At 45.8% G+C, this 19305-nt stretch overlaps 1 protein-coding gene across 1 annotated transcript in view; it reads right to left on the minus strand.

Moving 5' to 3' along the window:
- Positions 1 to 2108: 2108 nt before the first annotated feature.
- adamts14 (ADAM metallopeptidase with thrombospondin type 1 motif, 14) overlaps positions 2109 to 19305 on the minus strand; it is a 208427-nt gene continuing 191230 nt past the window's right edge. The window contains exons 15-22 of the mRNA XM_072456808.1: positions 12823 to 12986; positions 11810 to 11975; positions 8651 to 8783; positions 8360 to 8567; positions 7633 to 7762; positions 6845 to 6955; positions 5801 to 6382; positions 2109 to 3508 (exon numbers count right to left, since the gene is read on the minus strand). Coding sequence (XP_072312909.1) covers positions 2109 to 3508; positions 5801 to 6382; positions 6845 to 6955; positions 7633 to 7762; positions 8360 to 8567; positions 8651 to 8783; positions 11810 to 11975; positions 12823 to 12986 — 2894 coding nt within the window. The remainder of the gene's footprint in view (positions 3509 to 5800; positions 6383 to 6844; positions 6956 to 7632; positions 7763 to 8359; positions 8568 to 8650; positions 8784 to 11809; positions 11976 to 12822; positions 12987 to 19305) is intronic.

The raw sequence follows: 19305 nt of genomic DNA on the forward strand, positions 1-19305 counted from the left end.
AAAGACGTCGGAGCAGCACATGGACTCAAAATGGAGCCTGTTTTGGGATTTAATGGACACTTTTTGTTACATGATTCCTAAAAAGGGTCAAATCTGTACTAAAAAAGGTTGTTTTTTTGCTTTTAGGATCAGAAACGGTCGAAAGGCTCTGGAATTTCTCCATTGTGGGACAAATAAAGGCTTATCTTACTTAAGGTATATTCCAGAAATGTATTCCATGGATGAATGTAACGTCCATGGAATACAAGTGGATTCATCAGAATTTTAAATGCAGCCGAATTTTGTACTTCGAATTTTTTTTGATTTTCTAATTATGTATGTTTTTTTTCTCAGTTTAAACATTCAAAAATCACCATTTAAATATTCAATGTATAGATTTTTAAACCCTCAAATTTGACATTCTAATAAAGGGCTATTCAACTAAAGGCCAGGGGGCCAGATCAGGCCCGTCAAACAATCTGATCCGGCCCGCGACCCTTCTTACAAATATAAGAACTTTATTTTTTTCTAGTTTTCTGGTTTAATTCTGAATTAGTACAAGTTTAAACCTGATTTGGTCTAAAGTGTAAACATTGTGACCAAGTGAGCGAAACTTAGGCAGCTGAATTTGAAGGCTTGAAAATCTTTAAAAGGTGAAATTTTTTAGCTGAGAAAAAACACAAAATGACAACAATTCAACCATTGATTTTTCATGGTTAAACTTCAGAGTTAGAAATGTTCCAGCTTTTACGAATCAAAATCAGATGAAACTAATTATCTTCCATATTCACCCACCATTGTATTTGTTTACTATCGGACACTTTATCTTTCTGATTCGCCCATAAGCAAGTCGAAATGTAAAGTGCAAAAAGCTTCTGGAACCTGGAAAGCCAACCAAGCCAAAAACGGAAGTCACGTGATTTTCCTGACAAAAATAGACCAGAATCAGCTCTATTATTGGCTTGTCTTTTCTTGATACCTAAGACTTAAATGAACGTTTTGGGCCTAGATGTGGCACAGCATGGACAGACTGACCGACTCATTCACAAAATCGCCTTAAAGAGTTACACGCTGAGCTTCTGGAGACCTAAAACTAGCCTCAGTTCCAATCACGTGTGGCTTGAAGTGATCTCAGGATCTTTGGACCCAAGAAAAAAACGTGCCTAATTTGAAAATCAGTCGTTACGGAAAATGCTTTTCGACCCGAGTCAAGCAGATCCTTCCAATTAGAGTCCATTTTAATTCTTTTTGGAGCGTTAAAAATACGTCTTGGATCCTTTACTGTCAAAAACGAAGAGATCGTGTTCGCCCAAACGTGAGATAAAGCTATAAACCAATGACCAGGCTCGATTCAGTCAAGGAAAAAAGCTTAATCCAATATGGCCGACTCTTTTTTTTGCGCTTTCCAAGATCCATATTTGACTCCATCTAATTCAAAGCTAACGTTGAATCTTTCAGCCATTTCGATCATTGTCTTGACAGTTTTTCACGATCCATTTCACCTAAAGATAGCGCGGAGCCGCATTGAGTGCGACTTGTACCGATCCAAGTGGTTCTTTCTGTACGAGAATCACGAAAACCAATACTCAAGCGAACGTACAATTAGCTGACTCTAACATGACGCTGGTAAAAGTAAAAGTACTGCTGAAAAATACAACAGTACACCAAGTGTACTCAAGTAAAAGATCAGAAGGTGGGATTTTTTTTTACTTCGGAAGCGATTTTAAAACGCAACTAGATCATTTTTATAAGAGTTCATTTTTTAGGTATCTGTACTTTACTTAAGTACAGCAACTTAGTACAAATACTTGGTTACTTGCCACCTCCGTCTACAAGAGAGTTCCAAACCAAAACTAGCACTGTATTTCACGTAATCCAGGGATCCCCGACCACAAGGAAGATATTATCTGTTAAAATGCACTTTGTTTCGGATCTATGGACGTTACATATCGCAAAGTAACTTACACGAGGGTCAGATATACGCATTTTTACGCTTTTACCGACCCCTTCCTGGGGTCTGGATTCGTGACCGTTGGCGTTCAGTAGTTTGTCGGTGTGAAAGGCCTGTCTGACAATCGTCCCTTTTTCGAGGCGGCGGCGACCGGGCGACCTAAAGTGCGACTTCAGCGTCAGTCCGTCCCGTCCGGTCGCGGAGGTAGTTCGGGCCCCTCGTCCGACATCCCCGGGGTGAGCGTGGCGGCACGTCGGGGCGCGGCGGAGGAAAGGTCGCGTGCGCTCGGTGGGAACTGTCCGGTCTGCGGGGGGTCCTGTCCGGTCTGCGGTGGGAACTGTCCGGTCTGCGGGGGGAACTGTCCGGTCTGCGGGGGGTCCTGTTCGGTCTGCGGGGGGTCCTGTCCGGTCTGCGGTGGGAACTGTCCGGTCTGCGGGGGGAACTGTCCGGTCTGCGGGGGGTCCTGTCCGGTCTGCGGGGGGTCCTGTCCGGTCTGCGGTGGGAACTGTCCAGTCTGCGGGGGGAACTGTCCGGTCTGCGGGGGCTCCTGTCCGGTCTGCGGGGGGTCCTGTCCGGTCTGCGGTGGGAACTGTCCGGTCTGCGGGGGGAACTGTCCGGTCTGCGGGGGGAACTGTCCGGTCTGCGGGGGGTCCTGTCCGGTCTGCGGTGGGAACTGTCCGGTCTGCGGGGGGTCCTGTCCGGTCTGCGGGGGGAACTGTCCGGTCTGCGGGGGGAACTGTCCGGTCTGCGATGGGAACTGTCCGGTCTGCGGGGGGAACTGTCCGGTCTGCGGGGGGTCCTGTCCGGTCTGCGGGGGGAACTGTCCGGTCTGCGGGGGGTCCTGTCCGGTCTGCGGTGGGAACTGTCCGGTCTGCGGGGGGTCCTGTCCGGTCTGCGGGGGGAACTGTCCGGTCTGCGGGGGGTCCTGTCCGGTCTGCGATCGGAACTGTCCGGTCTGCGGGGGGAACTGTCCGGTCTGCGGGGGGAACTGTCCGGTCTGCGATGGGAACTGTCCGGTGTACGGGGGGTCCTGTCCGGTCTGCGATCGGAACTGTCCGGTCCGCGGGGGGAACTGTCCGGTCTGCGGGGGGAACTGTCCGGTCTGCGGGGGGAACTGTCCGGTCTGCGATGGGAACTGTCCGGTGTACGGGGGGTCCTGTCCGGTCTGCGGGGGGAACTGTCCGGTCTGCGGGGGGTCCTGTCCGGTCTGCGGGGGGAACTGTCCGGTCTGCGGGGGGTCCTGTCCGGTCTGCGATCGGAACTGTCCGGTCTGCGGGGGGAACTGTCCGGTCTGCGGGGGGTCCTGTCCGGTCTGCGATCGGAACTGTCCGGTCTGCGGGGGGAACTGTCCGGTCTGCGGGGGGTCCTGTCCGGTCTGCGATCGGAACTGTCCGGTCTGCGGGGGGAACTGTCCGGTCTGCGGGGGGTCCTGAGCGTCGGGGGGCTGGAGGCGCAGCGCCGGCGTTTCCCTCTTGCCGCAGGATTGGCAGCAGAGTTTGCTGTAGCCGGGGATGGAGCAGTAGCGTGTGAGGACGTCCATTTGGCAGAAGATCGAGGAGTCTTTTTCGCACGCTTTTCCTGGGAAAGACAAAACGGGAAAACGGTGAGGTCACGTTTAAATGCTTTAAACCGAACAAGTAGCAGTGGGTGAAGGGAAGATGAAAAAATATGTTGGAAATGACAGGAAAAAGAGCTTCATTCTTAAACAGAGTTGGAACATATTAAGTCCAAAATAATATTAGTGATTTCATCCACAAATTTGGCAAAAGAAACACATTTACCCTTTAAACATTAATTCTACAAAATAAAGTAAAAAATATATATATTTTTATTCGTCAAAATAATAATAATCATAAAATCAAATAAATAATAAATAAATAATAAATAAATAATAAATAAATAAAAATAGTAATAAATAGTTTTTGAGTCATAAATGAAAAAATCATGATGATAAATGAAATAAATGAATGAATGAGTATTTTTTTTAAAAATCAATAAAAAAAATACAATTAATGCTAAATCGAAGAGTTTTATGCCGTACTGTGGAACATGTGGAAAAGTGACATGATACACCTTTGATTGACAGTCTGAGAAAGCAATTAGCACTTTATGATTAGCACTGTACAGCACAATCATAAGCTTGTAATGTCTGTCAATAACGTGGTAACTACAACTGTAATAAGACACTGGAAAAACTAGGGATGCACCGATACCAGCGCCGATCTCACTGCCGATACCACTGCCGATACTAGAACATTTGATTTCCTTTTTTCCAACATATTTCTACCATGTGATGCCTCTTTTTAAAGCTCAGAACCTGCGTAATTCAGTCAGTTGTAAAGTTACTGTAACTCGAGAGCAAATAACAGAATTGGTATATTTTTAAGTTACTTACAACTCTTAATCTTTCAGAAGGTTTTGATAACATGTTGAAGTAGTTTTAAGGGGCGTAACCTGCTATCAGCTGCATCGGGAAGTCTAAGTATCCATAGAAATCGATATCAGGACTGAAAAAGAACAGCTCCAATCAGAGTTAACCAATGATGCCCAAATCTAAAGACAGAAAACTGCTCAAACTCAGAGGTAAAACTGTGTAAAGTTAGATAAAGTTAGATAATATTAATAACCAAGCGTCTCGGTGTGTGCAGAACAACTGGAGCTTTGAAAATGAGGCTGCTTCATAACACAAACACTAATGACTGAAACAGACGGTCTCTAGGCAACAGGAGGTGATAAAACTAAATATGAGACATCTTCTTTTCATAAACCAAGTTACAGCTCCAAAAACTGGACTAGCTTTTTGTATCTATGATGTTTTTTACTCTGTATTTCATCCTCTGTATTTTATCTGCTGTATTCTGACACTAATAACTGTCTGTACACCTGTCGTCTCTGTCTGGAGCACCTGTCGTCTCTGTGGCTGAAGCACCTGTCGTCTCTGTGTCAGGAGCACCTGTCGTCTCTGTGGCTGGAGCACCTGTCGGCTGGAGCACCTGTCGTCTCTGTGTCTGGAGCACCTGTCGTCTCTGTGGCTGGAGCACCTGTCGTCCCTGTTATGTCACTTTCAATATCATTCATGTCGTCCATGTGTGTGTGAGCAGCCCACTCTTTAAAACCTGCAACCAAATCTACCCTCGGGTACAAATAAACCTTACCTCACCTCACTGTAGCTTTAGTCTGGGTTTAGACCTGGTTTAGACCTGGTTTAGACCTGGTTTAGACCTGGTTTAGACCTGGTTTAGTCCTGGTTTAGTCCTGGTTTAGACCTGGTTTAGTCCTGGTTTAGACCTGGTTTAGACCTGGTTTAGACCTGGTTTAGACCTGGTTTAGTCCTGGTTTAGTCCTGGTTTAGACCTGGTTTAGACCTGGTTTAGACCTGGTTTAGTCCTGGTTTAGTCCTGGTTTAGACCTGGTTTAGTCCTGGTTTAGTCCTGGTTTAGACCTGGTTTAGTCCTGGTTTAGTCCTGGTTTAGACCTGGTTTAGACCTGGTTTAGACCTGGTTTAGACCAGGTTTAGACCTGGTTTAGTCCTGGTTTAGACCTGGTTTAGTCCTGGTTTAGTCCTGGTTTAGACCTGGTTTAGACCTGGTTTAGACCTGGTTTAGTCCTGGTTTAGTCCTGGTTTAGACCTGGTTTAGACCTGGTTTAGACCTGGTTTAGTCCTGGTTTAGTCCTGGTTTAGACCTGGTTTAGTCCTGGTTTAGTCCTGGTTTAGACCTGGTTTAGTCCTGGTTTAGTCCTGGTTTAGACCTGGTTTAGACCTGGTTTAGACCTGGTTTAGACCAGGTTTAGACCTGGTTTAGTCCTGGTTTAGACCTGGTTTAGACCTGGTTTAGTCCTGGTGGGCCCAGTGTCAGATGTATAACTCACTTGTTCCGTGGCTCTGAGTGACAGCTGCAGCTCCCTCCAGACCCGCCCCAGACTCGGTGCTCGTCTCTGGGGTCGTGAACCGGACTTTCCTGCCCGTTCTGGAAGTCACAGTTTGGCCTGACGATGTCGCCGCCGTCACTTTACCCAAACCCAGTGTCACCGTGGCTTTAGTCGCCGTGGCTTTGGTCGCCGTGGCTTTGGTTGCCGTGGCTTTAGTCGCCGTGGCTTTAGTCGCCGTGGCTTTAGTCGCCGTGGCTTTAGTCGCCGTGGCTTTGGTCGCCGTGGCTTTGGTTGCCGTGGCTTTAGTCGCCGTGGCTTTAGTCGCCGTGGCTTTAGTCGCCGTGGCTTTAGTCGCCGTGGCTTTGGTTGGCGTCGGGTCGGAGTTCCCGGTCGAGTCCCGGGCCGGGTCTGTAGCCGGCTCTGTAGCCGGGTCCGTAGCCGGGTCCTGGAGGTCCGCGTGGTGCAGGTTCTGTCGTTTGTTGCAGGATTCGCAGCAGAGCTTGTTGTAGCCGGGGATGGAGCAGTACTGGGCCAGAACCTCCATTTGGCAGAAGATGGATTTGTCTCGTAAACATGGCTCATCTGTGGAAGAAAAACACGTTACATAACATCGCAGTGAATGGGTAAAATAATGATTCTAAACTGGATGTTCAGAGTAAATATAGTGAGAGTTATAGAGACAATAATGATGACGAAAAGTGAAGCGAAATAATTCTTTGTTGTTGAAGTGCTTATGACAAGTTTTTAACGATTTTAACGTATTAAAACATTGGTATCTATAGCTTCCAAGGTTTATTTACTATATTACTACAAATCTTTTCCACTAAGAACATGAAGAAAATTATCCCTCTCAGTAGTAACAGCTTTTACAATTCAGGAGTAAACAACATTTTCCTGCGCTAAAAGAGAGGAAAGTCAGACCCAGTGCCTTTAAGAAGCCGGCGAACTGTGCAAAAAGCCAACATATATCAGTTCCACATCATAAATATAGTATGTATATGTATAGTATTTGCCGTACAATGACTGAAGTTGAAAGTCACTTACTCGATGACGTTTTTGAAACTGGATTTTCGAAAAACTTGGTGTGAGCAGCGTCGTCTGTGACTGTGGAGTTTTCTAAAGCGTCGACGATTGACTGTGACAGAGACGAGTCGCCTGGAACAACAGCAATACACAATATACACAGTCACTTACGTAATAGTGTAGTAGTAGAAGAAGAAGAAGTAGTTTCCATAACGGTGGCACTGAACTTTTAAAGAAGGACCTGCACAGTTATTGCACTTTATTCTTACTGTGATACTAATTTTGAGTTTATTTATTTTAATAGCGTTTTTTCTTCTGCTGGTCGGCTGCGTGTCTCCTGGGGATGTAGTAGTAGAAGTAGTAGTAGTAGCAGCAGCCGTAGCCGTAGCAGTAGCCGTAGCAGTAGCCGTAGCAGTAGCCGTAGCAATAGCAGTAGCAATAGCAGTAGCCATAGTCGTAGCCGTAGCAGTAGCCGTAGCAGTAGCAGTAGCAGTAGCCGTAGCCGTAGCAATAGCAGTAGCCATAGCCGTAGCCGTAGCAGTAGCAGTAGCCATAGCCGTTGCCGTAGCCGTAGCAGTAGCCGTTGCCGTAGCCGTAGCAATAGCAGTAGCCATAGCCGTTGCCGTAGTTGTAGCCGTAACAGTAGCAGTAGCAGTAGCAGTAGCAGTAGCAGTAGCAGTAGTAGCAGCAGTAGTAGCAGTAGCAGTAGCAGTAGCAATAGCAGCAGCAGTAGTAGCAGTAGTAGCAGTAGCAGTAGCAGTAGCAGTAGCAGTAGCAATAGCAGCAGCAGTAGTAGCAGTAGCATTTACCTGGGCAGAGCTTGAGTTTGCAGATGAGCACAGTCTCAGGTTTGTCCTCAGAACATTCCCCGATGGAGTTGTCACTGGCTTTGCACACAACCTGCCTCTGCTGGATCCCCTCTCCACACGACACCGAGCACTGAGCAGGAAACAACAGCCACAATTACAGCAGCAGCAGCAACAACAACAACAACAACAACAACAACAACAACAACAACAAACAAACAGCAAAATGTGCATCACAAACTGCACCAGCCTCTCCTGGTCAAAAGAATTACAGCTAATGATCTAAATAATATTACACTTCAGATAGTTTGAGGAGTATTTTGGGGGTTGTTTGATTCTGAAGAGTGGGCGCGGTTCTAAAGGGCTTTAATCACAAAAAGAAAAAATACACAGAAACCAAATAAAACACTGTGAAATATACACTACATAACATAACACAAATGTTTATTATTACAATTATTCATTACAACTTTTAATACCTATTTAAAGTTGGTTTTAGACTGTGCGTTTATTTAACAACTTACTTTATGCATGCCTTTTATTTGATTATTTTATCATATTTTACTGTATTTGACGCATTTTTGGATTTAATGTATTTGACTATTATTGATCTTTGTTTTATGTTGCACAATATCTCCAAAGCACATTCCTAGTTTGTGGAAATGACGTTTAGAGTCATAAATCGTGCCGCAAAGGAATCTCAGGACCTCTCCTCGCGCCCGCCCCTCACCTGCGACCACGCCCCCGTCCTCCACTGGGCGGGGCACAGCGTCTGGTTGCAGGCCCTCCGGGTGTCGGGCCGCTCCTGGGCGCAGTGCTTGCTGTGGACGGGCCTCTGGGTGCTGTTGTGTAGCGCCTGCACGCACTGCACCGCCCGGGTCTGGTACCCCAGCTTCCCACAGGACTTACTGCAGGGGCCCCACGCCTCCGGCACCCACCTGGCGAGGGAGAGAAGAGTTAGCGGGGGGTGTGACGCTGGGGGCCGGCGGGCGGACCCTCGCAGATCTGACTGGGGCCTCACGTGGGCGGGCTGCACTCCTGGTTGTTGCAGCGCTTGCGGATGGGCTTGGGCTTCTTACTCGTCTCGCAGAAGTTACGGTGAACCAGGCGACTGTCGCTCTTACGGCGGCAGCCGTACTTCGTGTACTGGATACCTGGAAGAGGAAGAGGAAGAGGAAGAGGAGGAAGAGGAGCAAGAAGAAGAGGAGGGAGAAGAAGAGGAAGAAGAGGAAGAACAGGAAGAGGAAGAAGAGGAAGTGGAAGAGGAAGAAGAAGAGGGAGAAGAAGAGGAAGAAGAAGAAGAGGAAGAGGAAGAAGAAGAAGAAGAGGAAGAGGAGGAAGAAGCGGAAGAGTAAGAAGCAGAGGAAGAGGAAGGAGAGGAGGAAGAGGAAGAAGGAGAGGAGGAAGAAGAGGAAGAGGAGAAGGAGGCGGAAGAGAAAGAGGAAGAGGAGGAAGAATAGGAAGAGAAGGGGGAAGAAGAAGAAGAAGAAGAAGAAGAGGAAGAATAAGAGGAACCGGAAGAGGAAGAAGAAGTGGAAGAGGGAGAAGAGGGAGAAGAAGAGGGAGAAGAAGAGGAAGAGGAAGAAGAGGAAGAGGAGGAAGTAGCGGAAGAGGAAGAAGCAGAGGAAGAGGAAGAAGAAGAGGAAGAGGAGGAAGAAGAAGACGTTAGAAGGTCTGTGTGTGGAGATCTAAATGTTCTTTAACAGTAGCACTGTGTAACTTTTCTGGAGGAGGGTCTGTCAGGTCAAGTTACAGGTCGGATCTGTGGAGGGATGAACGTTCATAGCCTCGCAGACATCTGGACGCGATTAAATACGAGATGGACAAATGTCATTCTGTGGAGCGTTCCAGGCAAAGCCATGTCGTCTCCGTGGATACGACGTGGTGAAAGCGACGCGTCACGATTGGCCGCGCTTGCTGATGAAAGGTCAGACTGAGATTACGGCGCTAATGAGGTTTGTGCCGTGGATGTGTCCAGCGGCGTTTTGGCCAATCGCAGCAGCCCACTGGCACGCTACGCTAATAAGATCACATGTTTATGGCTAATTGAGTGTGTAGCATCAAACTTATCGTTTTCTTTACCTTGCTAGCTTGTTAGCACTTAGCTCTGCACTAGGTTTACTACTCGGGAAATGTTTAAATGTTGTGGGACTTTTTTGTGTGGGTGAAACTGAGTAAAAAATCAAACGTTCACGAGCGTTTCGCGGTCTAAACGGACTCAACTCCAGACTGACCCTTCCCTTCTCTCTCATCCTTTCACACTGAGCTCTCGAGTCTAATAAAGCTCAGGGGGCGAGAAAGGAAAAAGAGATTGATCAATTACCAAAATAATAAATAGAGAGAAAGGCAACAATAAAGTTACAACCATTTCTCTTTATTTGAGTTAAACTAAATGGCCCTGAGCAGTATTTGTGTTTTATATCAGATCTGACAGCATTAAATCCAAACTATCTGTGTTTAATGTGACGACCTATGATAACTCTTAAAGGCAACACAACCACAGTCTGATTCTACTACAAGCATTACTACTACTACTACTACTACTACTTCCACTAGAACAACCACCACAACAACACCAACTACTACTACTACTAGAGCAACAACTACTACCACTAGAAAAACTAGTACTACCAACTACCACCACTAGAATAACAAGTACTACCAACTACTACCACTAGAACAACAAGTACTACCAACTACTACCACTAGAACAACAAGTACTACCAACCACTACCACTAGAACAACAAGTACTACCAACCACTACCACTAGAACAACAAGTACTACCAACCACTACCACTAGAACAACAAGTACTACCAACCACTACCACTAGAACAACAAGCACTACCACTAGAACAACAAGTACTACCAACCACTACCACTAGAACAACAAGTACTACCAACTACTACCACTAGAACAACAAGTACTACCAACCACTACCACTAGAACAACAAGCACTACCACTAGAACAACAAGTACTACCAACCACTACCACTAGAACAACAAGTACTACCAACTACTACCACTAGAACAACAAGTACTACCAACTACTACCACTAGAACAACAAGTGCTACCAACCACTACCACTAGAACAACAAGTACTACCAACCACTACCACTAGAACAACAAGTACTACCAACCACTACCACTAGAACAACAAGTACTACCAACCACTACCACTAGAACAACAAGCACTACCACTAGAACAACAAGTACTACCAACCACTACCACTAGAACAACAAGTACTACCAACTACTACCACTAGAACAACAAGTACTACCAACCACTACCACTAGAACAACAAGCACTACCACTAGAACAACAAGTACTACCAACCACTACCACTAGAACAACAAGTACTACCAACTACTACCACTAGAACAACAAGTACTACCAACTACTACCACTAGAACAACAAGTGCTACCAACTACTACCACTAGAACAACAAGTGCTACCAACTACTACCACTAGAACAACAAGTGCTACCAACTACTACCACTAGAACAACAAGTACTACCAACTACTACCACTAGAACAACAAGTGCTACCAACTTCTACCACTAGAACAACAAGTACTACCAACTACTACCACTAGAATAACAACTTCTGCCACTAGAACAACAAGTACTACCAACCACTACCACTAGAACAACAAGCACTACCACTAGAACAACAAGTACTACCAACCACTACCACTAGAACAACAAGTACTACCAACTACTACCACTAGAACAACAAGTACTACCAACTACTACCACTAGAACAACAAGTGCTACCAACTACTACCACTAGAACAACAAGTGCTACCAACTACTACCACTAGAACAACAAGTGCTACCAACTACTACCACTAGAACAACAAGTACTACCAACTACTACCACTAGAACAACAAGTGCTACCAACTTCTACCACTAGAACAACAAGTACTACCAACTACTACCACTAGAATAACAACTTCTGCCACTAGAACAACAAGTACTACCAACCACTACCACTAGAACAACAAGTACTACCAACTTCTACCACTAGAACAACAAGTACTACCAACTACTACCACTAGAATAACAACTTCTGCCACTAGAACAACTCGTACTACCAGCCCCTCCCCCCACAGCAGCCGCCCCTCCCCCCACAGCAGCCGATCAGGCCCGATCCCCCGCAGCAGCAGTACTGACCTCCTCCGCAGGGCTTGGAGCACTGGGACCAGCTCTTTAAAGCCCACTCGTACGTGTCCAGCTCGGCTAAGAGCACGTTGTTGTTGGTGATGAGCGGCAGCAGGTCCTCGTGGATGATGTACTTGTACGTCAGGCTGATCTTCACCTCCTCTTCTTGTGGAATCACCTGGAAAACAAAACCACCAGATCCAGGTTTAATGTGCACTCGAGGCCCCCGCAGATGATCCACTAAATGAATGTTCATTTTTAACTTTCTTCTTTTGTAAGGTTTGTTTTACAGTTGTGTGAAATGAGGAATATGTGCTGCTTTATTCTTGAGACGGTAAAAATTATGTACAGCATCAGTTTTTAATTACCGTATTTTCCGGACTATAAGTCGCACTGGAGTATAAGTCGCGCCAGCCAAAAAATGCATAATAAAGAAGAAAAAAAACATATATAAGTTGCACTGGAGTATAAGTATAAGTATAAATATAAGTATAAGTCGCACCCCGGCTAAAACTATGAAAAAAGGTGCAACTTATGGTCCGGTAAATACGGTAGCTTTTGTTAGCAAAGCTGCAAAAAAAAGGCGCTTATAAACAGTGAGTAAATAAAGGGGAAATGACTTTGGACGGCTGAAAACGGTTCAAAAAATAAAGTTTTCTGTACTTTTTCCTGTACTTTTTCCTTCAGTAAAACAGTTTTATGGCGATTACAAATTCAGTCATTGAACCAAATAATAACAATAAACGCCTGACTTATCACATATGGACGACATTAAAGCAGTAATATGGCATTTTATTTGGCAAACTAACAGAAAAATAGTGGCATGTTTTTGCCTTCCTGAGTGGACAAAAACAGAAACAAACCGATATCGTGACCCATGTATCGAGACAAGAATCGAATGGTGAACGAACAGTGCCACGCCCCTGGTAAGAACGGGCTTCAGTGCAATAAAGAGCAGCCTTTGCCTATGTTTTGGCTAAAAAGTATGTGCGGTTTGGTGTTTTTCTGCCCGTCGTATCGCTCACCAGGACGATGATGCCCTCGTGTAACGGGCCAATGGTCTTGAGCGACTCCTTTTCCCCTTCGGCAGCGTACTCCCACTCCAGGCCGTTCTCGATAAACGTCCGCGCCACCGCCTCCTCGCTTTTGGCGTTCAGGATGAAGTTTCCCGTCGCCTGGTTCTTCACCGCTGCAAGAAAAACAAAAAAGACACAAAAATATGACACGAAGTAAAATAAAAAGCCTTTATTTCCCCATTAAACATATGGCCCTTGACTTTTGGTTTGGTTCAGACACTCGTTCTACTCTTAAAGGTGCACTTCTTCATAGACATGCTATTGCTTTCTGGAATGTTCCATATGATGGCATTCAACTTTTAATGCTTTTCTTTTCATACTGAGAGTTTTTATTCCTCAAAAACACCGTCAAAAACATGGATTTTATGTTACATGTAGTTGCCTTTCCACAGATCTGACCTGTAACATGATCTAGCAGTGTCCCATGCTCATTATGTAAGTTTAATGGCAAGCAGTGGAAACAAAAACAAGCAGAAAAGTGACAGTGTACCTTTAACCTGCCTCTAGTGAGAACCGTTTGTATTTTGCAAGTAGAGTTTTTCTTTAAGATTCATGGTGTGTTTTTTACCCTTTCGTGTTATGAATTATGAAAGGTCATTTACAAAGGCTGCGTTTATATAAAAGGGAAAAAAATACATGTATAAATAATAAGTCTTGGCTTCAGAGAGATTGTAAAAAGCCTGATTTCAAACTTTTCAAACATGAGTTGGATAAAAGTGCACATCTTTCACCAGATGGATTATGGGGATTATAATTCTCCTTGTGCCGTGTTGACAACGTGTCACTGGAGATGTGCAGAAAGTCATTTATCAAACCTGTCACAAATTCATGTCGTCAATGCAGAATGCAAAATATTACATAACGTATAAGTTAATACAAGTTATAGAAGTAAAAGTTCAAAATAAATGTTAAAGTAGTTTCCTTTTCCATCTGACCAACAGATTGCACAACCAGAAGTTGACATAGTAAATAATAGGACTGTTAATTGCAACTAAACGTAACTAAACGTATCTAAACGCAACTAAATGTAACTAAACTTTTATTGAGCTAATAATATAGACAACATTTTGATAACGACGTTGCCGGGAGAAACGGTCTCTACTCCAGATGAACGGTTCTTCGTCCGCCTCCTTCACTGTGGAACTCCTCAAGGTTTCTTCTTCATCCCAAAGATGTTTTGCAGTTTTTCCTTCCCGAGAAGTACGGTCTAAGGACACGGGACACTAGGACATTTGTCTAAGGACACGGAACACTAGGACATTTGTCTAAGGACACGGGATGCTGGGACATTTGTCTAAGGACAGAGGATGCTGGGACATTTGTCTAAGGACAGAGGATGCTGGGACATTTGTCTAAGGACACGGGATGCTGGGACATTTGTCTAAGGACACGGGATGCTGGGACATTATTTTGTCTAAGCACACAGGATGCTGGGACATTTGTCTAAGGACAGAGGACGCTGGGACATTTGTCTAAGGACACGGGATGGTGGGACATTTGTCTAAGGAAACGGGATGCTGGGACATTTGTCTAAGCACACAGGATGCTGGGACATTTGTCTAAGGACAGAGGACGCTGGGACATTTGTGTAAGGACACGGGATGCTGGGACATTTGTCTAAGGCCACGGGATGCTGGGACATTTGTCTAAGGACACGGGATGCTGGGACATTTGTCTAAGGACACGGGATGCTGGGACATTTGTCTAAGGACAGAGGATGCTGGGACATTTGTCTAAGGACAGAGGACACTGGGACATTTGTCTAAGGACAGAGGATGCTGGGACAGGTGACACTGGGACATTTCTCTATGGTATTTAGATGACATAAATAAAGTACATTCCTGTATTGAATTCCGTAGATTGAATTCCTGCCTATCGTGTTGAAAGCATAAAACCATGTCAGTTCTGTCTCTTCATGTGCTGTAGAGTGAGTCAGGACGTGCTCCAGTCTCTGGCTCTTGACACTCATGACATAAACCTGCAGATGTTTGTCCAACTCAGTGAGTCCAGTGTGAGTGAAGGCTCTTCCTTCCTCCTGCCCAGAGATCTGCACTGACCAACACTACTTTGTATCTGATACAGACGCCGTCCAGTATCACAATGGCTCCAATAGTCTTCTTCTTCTTCTTCTTCTTCTTTGTCTTCTTCTTCGTCTTCTTCTTCGTCTTCTTCTTCTTCGTCTTCTTCGTCTTCATCGTCTTCTTCTTCTTCCTCTTCCTCTCTCCCAGTGCATCCAGCCACTGTAATTGTGATTTCTGGAGTTACTCCCATGTACTATGGACAGACCAGCGACGCCCTTACCTCCATTTCTTTACTCTGATTACTCTGATTACTCTGATTACTCTGATTACTCTGATACTTCCTCTACTCTGACTCCCATCCAGCGCGTTCAGCGTCTTTTCTATTTCTGCCCAATCAGTTCCAAGGACTCTTCCTGCAGCTTTAGCAATGATCCTGATCCTACCGGCGACCATAACGTGATTCCATTCAAGAGCAGTGATGATATCATGGCGACAGCGGTAACTACGACAACGATGACGTCGTAAGGAGTGATGTCATCAGCCCGGACGAATCCTTTTTCGACTGGACTTTGGTGGAGACGCAAACATTTTCTTGGGCTCTGGACTGAAGAATGAAGTCTAAAGAATAAGGTAATTTAACACTTGGATTCCAGCCGCAATAAAACACCAAAGAAGAAGAAGAACATTTTCTTTAGACTTTAGTCCAAAGAATAAAGTCTAAAGAAGATGCCCGTAACTGCACTTTTGCAATTGGATGCCGGCCGCCATTAAAAGCAACAACAAAAGAGCCACAGAGAAAAAAGTTAGACAGAAGACGAATATTTGAATACTTGTATACTTGAATACTTGAATACTTGAATACCCGCCATCGCAGCACTCCAGGTGAGAAGTGAAGCCTCCACATGGCGTTTGTGCCCAGACCCACGACAGATCTGCTCACACAGGCCAACGCTCAACTGGAAGACGCTCTCCGCAGAGTGTCCGAGCTCGAGATGGAGAAGGTCATTCTGCAGGAGCGCCTCAACAAGAAGGACGGGGAAAACCTAAAGCTCCAGGAGATCCAGAAAAGGCTGGAAGCAGATTTGCACATTGTGAGGGACATCAGCACTGAGTTGGCAAGGCGTCGTTTTGAGGAGGAACTGCAACCTCGCATCTCCCGTCATGAGGAAGAAGTCGCACAACTGCAGCAGAGGGTTGACGCGCTCGCTCAAGAGAATCAGAGCTTCAGACTTTACCATGACAAGACTGTGCACCAGCTCCGGTCATACATTAAGGAGATGGAGGAAGAAGGGAAGGCTTCAAGAGTAAAAATCAACAGGTCCAGAGAAGCTTTTGAGAAGGAACTGCAATCTAGCATCTCTCTTCATAACAAAGAAGTTGCTCAACTGCTGCAGAGGATTGACCTGCTCGCTCAAGACAATCAGAACTTGAGATATTACCATAACAATACTGTGCACCAGCTCCAATCGTACATCCAGGAGCTGGAGGACGAACGGGAGGCTTCAAGTGTAAAAAACAGGTCCAGAGAAGCTTTTGAGGAGGAAATGCAACCTCGCATCTCCCTTCATGAGAAAGAAGTCGCACAACTGCAGCAAAGGATTGACCTGCTCGCTCAAGAGAATCAGAACTTCAGATTTTACCATGACAACGCTGTGCACCAGCTCCGGTCATACATTAAGGAGCTGGAGGACGAACGGGAGGCTTCAAGAGTAAAACACAGAAGGTCCAGAGAAGCTTTTGAGGAGGAAATGCAACCTTGCATCTCCCTTCATGAGAAAGCCGTCGCACAACTGCAGCAAAGGATTGACACGCTCGCTCAAGAGAATCAGAAGTTCAGATTTTACCATGACAAGTCTGTGCACCAGCTCAAGTCGCACGTGAAGGAGCTGGAGGACGAGGACAAGGCTTCAAGAGTAAAAACCAACAGGTACAGAGAAGCTTTTGAGGAGGAAATGCAAGCCAACCACTCTCTCCATGAGAAAGAGGTTTCAGAGCTGACCTCACAGATGGAAAGCCTGGGCGTGGCCCTCAAAGGGACTGAGGGAGAGTGGCAAACGGTCCAAGTGAACGACGGTCGTCTGCAAGAGCAGCTGGACGCAGTGACATGAATTCAGGGGAGGCAGGGGAGGCAGTGCCTCGCCTGTCAATCTTGGGGGGAAATAAAAAAAATTGAAAATATAAACAATATTAATATTTGTCGTCTGGTATGTATTATAAACCCCCTTTCCGTTTGAATCCAATATCGAACAATATTATTTCAAATAACGTCAAAATGTTCAGATGTTTTTCCGTTCAGATACAGGGAGGAGGCAGCACCTCGCTCTGCCTCTGGGAGCACACACACACACACACACACACACACATACAGAGAACACACACACAGACACACACAGACACACACAGACACACACTCACACACACACACACACATACACACCCACACACACACACACACACACACACACACACACACATACAGAGAACACACACACGAACATACACAGAGAACACACGAACACACACACACACACACACAGACAGAACACACACACACACACACACACAGAACACACGCACACACACACACACACACACACACACACACAGAGAACACACAGAACACACACACACACACACAGAACACACAGAACACACACACACACACAGAGAACACACACAGAACACACACACACACACACACACAGAACACACACACACACACACACACACACAGACAGACAGACAGAACACACACACACACACAGAACACACACACACACACTCACACACACATAGACAGAACACACACACACACACACACACACATAGACAGAACACACACACACACACACACACAGAACACACACACACACACACACACATAGACAGAACACACACACACACACACACACACATAGACAGAACACACACACACAAACTGAGCTGGTGCAATGCAAATGATGTGTCACTCTCTCTCCCTCTGTTTATAACTAATAATACCCCATGACCATGAGCTCTGTACTTCCATACTCTAGATCATGTATGAAATGTATTGTGTATAATGTATAATGCTCACAGATTCATTATAAAAGTTCACTCAGCGAGGCATCAGGACATGTGCCTCACGACCTGGCTTTGGACGAACAGCGCACACTCTACATCAGCCTGCACGACACAAAAGTGAAGGAAAACCGAGACATTTTAAAAGACCTCATCAATGCAACGTGTTTCCTCGCTAAACAGCAGCTGGCCTTTCGTGGCAATGAAGAGCGCGCAGGCTCCGCTAATCGTGGCAACTACATGGAGCTAACACGCGTTAGCTCAGAAAGACTGACGAAGCATTTAACAACATCCACTGTGTTTTCTGGCTTGTCCAATAGAATCTAAAACTAGATAATGTGCAATGGCCAAAGCCAGTGCGAGTGTCTGCATTCTTGCATAAAAGTACTACATGTGTGTAGTAAAGACTTTATTCTTGTTTGGCTCGAGCCATGGAATGGAATGTTCATTCCATGGAACGCTGGAGTCTATTGTTCTTCCCCTGGTTTTTTATTCCTGTTCTTCCGATTCTTCATGTTCATACTCAAAGGCTGAATTGGAATTCATTTTGACTTTGAACAAAATATGTGTCACATGTTTTCAATCAAATTATGTTTAAGGAGTAATTTTAGGTGAATTCACGTTTGTAAATCTGACTGAAAGAGTCAGTGCCTCACTCGCCCTGAAGCACGACGATGCAACAGAAACACAGGAGCAAAAGTCAAGTGCTGAGGTTGTTGGGCTCCAAAGGGAGAAATCCAGTTGAAAATGGAATTAGAGCTCAAAGCTCCTCAGTAAACCGGTGCAACCAGCAGCAGCTTCTGGTGCAACCAGCAGCAGCTTCTGGTGCAACCAGCAGCAGCTTCTGGTGCTCAGCAGCAGCAGCTTCTGGTGCTCAGCAGCAGCTTCTGGTGCTCAGCAGCACCTTCTGGTGCTCAGCAGCAGCACCTTCTGGTGCTCAGCAGCAGCAGCTTCTGGTGCTCAGCAGCAGCAGCTTCTGATGCTCAGCAGCAGCAGCTTCTGGTGCTCAGCAGCTTCTGGTGCTCAGCAGCTTCTGGTGCTCAGCAGCAGCAGCTTCTGGTGCTCAGCAGCAGCAGCTTCTGATGCTCAGCAGCAGCAGCTTCTGGTGCTCAGCAGCAGCAGCCTCTGGTGCTCAGCAGCAGCTTCTGGTACTCAGCAGCTTCTGGTGCTCAGCAGCTTCTGGTGCTCAGCAGCAGCTTCTGGTGCTCAGCAGCACGGCCTCGCGCTGAACAACAGAAGCTCCAACTACAAATCCAGTCACGGAATAAAAAGTAAAATAAAGTCCAGACAAACTGTGTGCGTCGTGTCATCAGCACTTTGACTGGGATTAGTCATGGTTTTATTTCGTGTG

This window comes from Eucyclogobius newberryi, unplaced genomic scaffold (genome assembly GCF_026437365.1).
Source record: "Eucyclogobius newberryi isolate DKJ021-1_F unplaced genomic scaffold, fEucNew1.0.hap1 SCAF_20, whole genome shotgun sequence".
NCBI lineage: Eukaryota > Metazoa > Chordata > Actinopteri > Gobiiformes > Gobiidae > Eucyclogobius > Eucyclogobius newberryi.